Raw genomic sequence first — 2,381 nt, forward strand, 5'->3', positions numbered from 1 at the left:
GGAGAAAAAGCAAAATATTCTTGTCAGTTCTCATGTCTCATCGATTTTCAGAGTTTTCAACCTCTCCATTCACATGCTAGAGTACGCAATATTTCATATAATCTCTCGTTCAGATATAGGGATGTAATATGTAGTTAGATAGCCGCGCTTACACAGTGCCAGGTTATGATCAAATTTTCGATGCCAATTTCATCAGTAAAGTGATCGCTTGGGTATTCAATAAAATATCAGCTCAGGAGTCGTATCCGACAAAACCCTCTGCCTTCTCCTCCTCCGTTGATAGCGGCAGCGTTGAACAGCTTTTCCGGTTGCCATCGACGGTCTACAGCAAACACGGTGACCACTTGTCCCACCGACCGACCGAGATAATTGTGTCCACTGGCGAGCGACACGTGTCACCCACTCAAAAAATACTTTTTCTTCCGGTCGAGCTTGAAAAATCAGCTCTGCTGCCATTGCCAATGGTGGTTAGCTGTAAGCAACCAAATGTGAAAAAGATGATGAATAAAACAAAGAAAAATAAATAAAAGTCCGCATCCAATGAAGAAAAATCAGCAGATGTGTGATGTCGGCTCTTTAGCTGGAAAGTGTCCAACTTGTGCACATCGCACATGCTTTTCGCTTACTGTTCATGTGGACTGTTCAACTACAACCGGTCGAAGGACACCAACTGACAAGCGAAACGACGCCGTTCGTCAACACAATGCAAAAATGAACAATACAACGTTCTTTTCTTGACCGCTGAGGTCACAAGGCCGGACGCCACTGCCCAGAATTACATACCGCGTGTGTTGACACACACACACACACGCACACACAATATATATTATTTTATGTTTAAACTTTTCCAGTCATGACAACCCTTTCACAATTCGTCCTGCATCATTGCATTTTTCAAATCATGCATGTGTCGCCTCTTTTCTTTTATTTTGCTTTTATCTTTTTACCTACCATGTTGCTTGTGTTCCCTGGCTGACAAATTCGCTAGCTAGCATCTATCCAATCATTTTCTCATTATTGATTCCAAGCATCGTTCGTTGTTTTCTACTTTGCATATTTTGTCTATTATTGCTCGGCTGTTGCGTTATTTGAAAAATTTTCACGTTTCAGAGCAACTGTTCACAAATTACAGAACATTATTTATTCTTCCCCACTGCCGTGCTCGAATTAGTGAAAACGAATTAATTTCCACTGTTTAAAAACAATTAACTTGTTGAGAGAAATTTAAGCTTTAGCCAACATAAATGTTCATGATCATTCCGTTACCTTTTGTTAGTACTTCAGTTGGTAAATAATATGGACAGGGGACCACTACTACATTGAATAAAAAATGAAAAGAAAAGAATTCTTTCATCAAAACCAAATAGAAGTAAATAATGATCATGCTGAGCATTTCAGAGTTTGAATTGAAACCGTAACTACATTATTTATCGATATACATTCACTGGAGGTAGATACCTCTTTCAAAGTTTGCTAAAGAGCAAGAAGTTTGGTTTTGATGACAAACATAACTTGTTAACCAGCTAAATGGCCACTAGACCAAGTAAAGAAAGCACTGATTTTGTACTAATAGTAGTAGTAGTAGTAGCAGTAGTAGTAGTAGTGGTTGTAGTAGTAGTGTTGTTGTATTTATATTAAAAATCGTTTATTTCAGACACCGTTTATCGAGTGAGCACGAATCGCTTTTATCAAAAAGACATTCCAGGTAAGCACTGCATATATATATATATGTATTATACGAAAACCCTTTGCTCGTCCTTCCGTGTTCCCACTTCTCAGTCACAGTCAGTGCGCAGCTTGAAAAAGCTAGCTTGAAAGTTTAACAAAAATCAATTTTTAAACACTATAGAAAACAAAAATGAAAGTAATCAAGGGAAGCGTCAAAGCCCGTCAGTACTCGGGCCTCGAAACGTATACAATATGCATGCGTAATTCGATTATTCATTCAAGCAAGGGGTAGTAAATGGTGCCATAATTGGTCGGCTCGCTTGGCCCAGCCTCAGGCTGTTCCATTGTTCCGCCAACTTGGCGGCTAATAAAGGCCGTCTGTTGCCAATTGTCCTTGCCATCGGCTTTCTGACAGACTTAATTTTAAAACACTGAAAATTCGACAATAAAGATAGTTGTTGCCAACAGCGATGAAGATAAACATGTTTTCAGAAGAAAGCAAAGCGACCGTTTCGGTGGAATTGTATCGCGAAAGTGACAGTAGTTGGGGCATTGGTATATCTGGTGGTGCTGACAAAGGATACAAGCCGTTTATTTCTTGTGTTCGAGCTGGAAGCATCGCTGACAGGTAAAAACTATGCATTTCATTTCCATAAAAGTTATGTAGCAATGTATTGCTTTGCTCTTCATGTATTTGGCACATTTTCCAATTC

The 2,381-nt window shown here is 39.3% G+C and overlaps 2 protein-coding genes across 2 annotated transcripts; both read left to right on the plus strand.

The window, feature by feature from the left end:
* Window positions 1–134: 134 nt before the first annotated feature.
* Window positions 135–527, plus strand: Tsp_13158 (conserved hypothetical protein; the record flags this gene model as incomplete). Its single annotated transcript, XM_003366859.1, has 1 exon — window positions 135–527. A coding segment is annotated over one exon (393 nt), but the record flags the coding sequence as incomplete, so codon positions are not given.
* A 1,000-nt stretch (window positions 528–1,527) lies between these two features.
* Tsp_13159 (putative Ni/Fe-hydrogenase B-type cytochrome subunit) lies at window positions 1,528–2,036 on the plus strand. Its single transcript, XM_003366860.1, has 3 exons — window positions 1,528–1,625; window positions 1,655–1,705; window positions 1,874–2,036. The coding sequence occupies exons 1-3, from the start codon at window positions 1,528–1,530 to the stop codon at window positions 2,034–2,036; spliced, it is 312 nt and encodes a 103-aa protein (XP_003366908.1).
* The last annotated feature ends 345 nt before the right edge of the window (window positions 2,037–2,381 follow it).

This window comes from Trichinella spiralis (assembly GCF_000181795.1).
Source record: "Trichinella spiralis strain ISS 195 chromosome Unknown Scfld5266, whole genome shotgun sequence".
NCBI classification, from domain to species: Eukaryota; Metazoa; Nematoda; class Enoplea; order Trichinellida; family Trichinellidae; genus Trichinella; species Trichinella spiralis.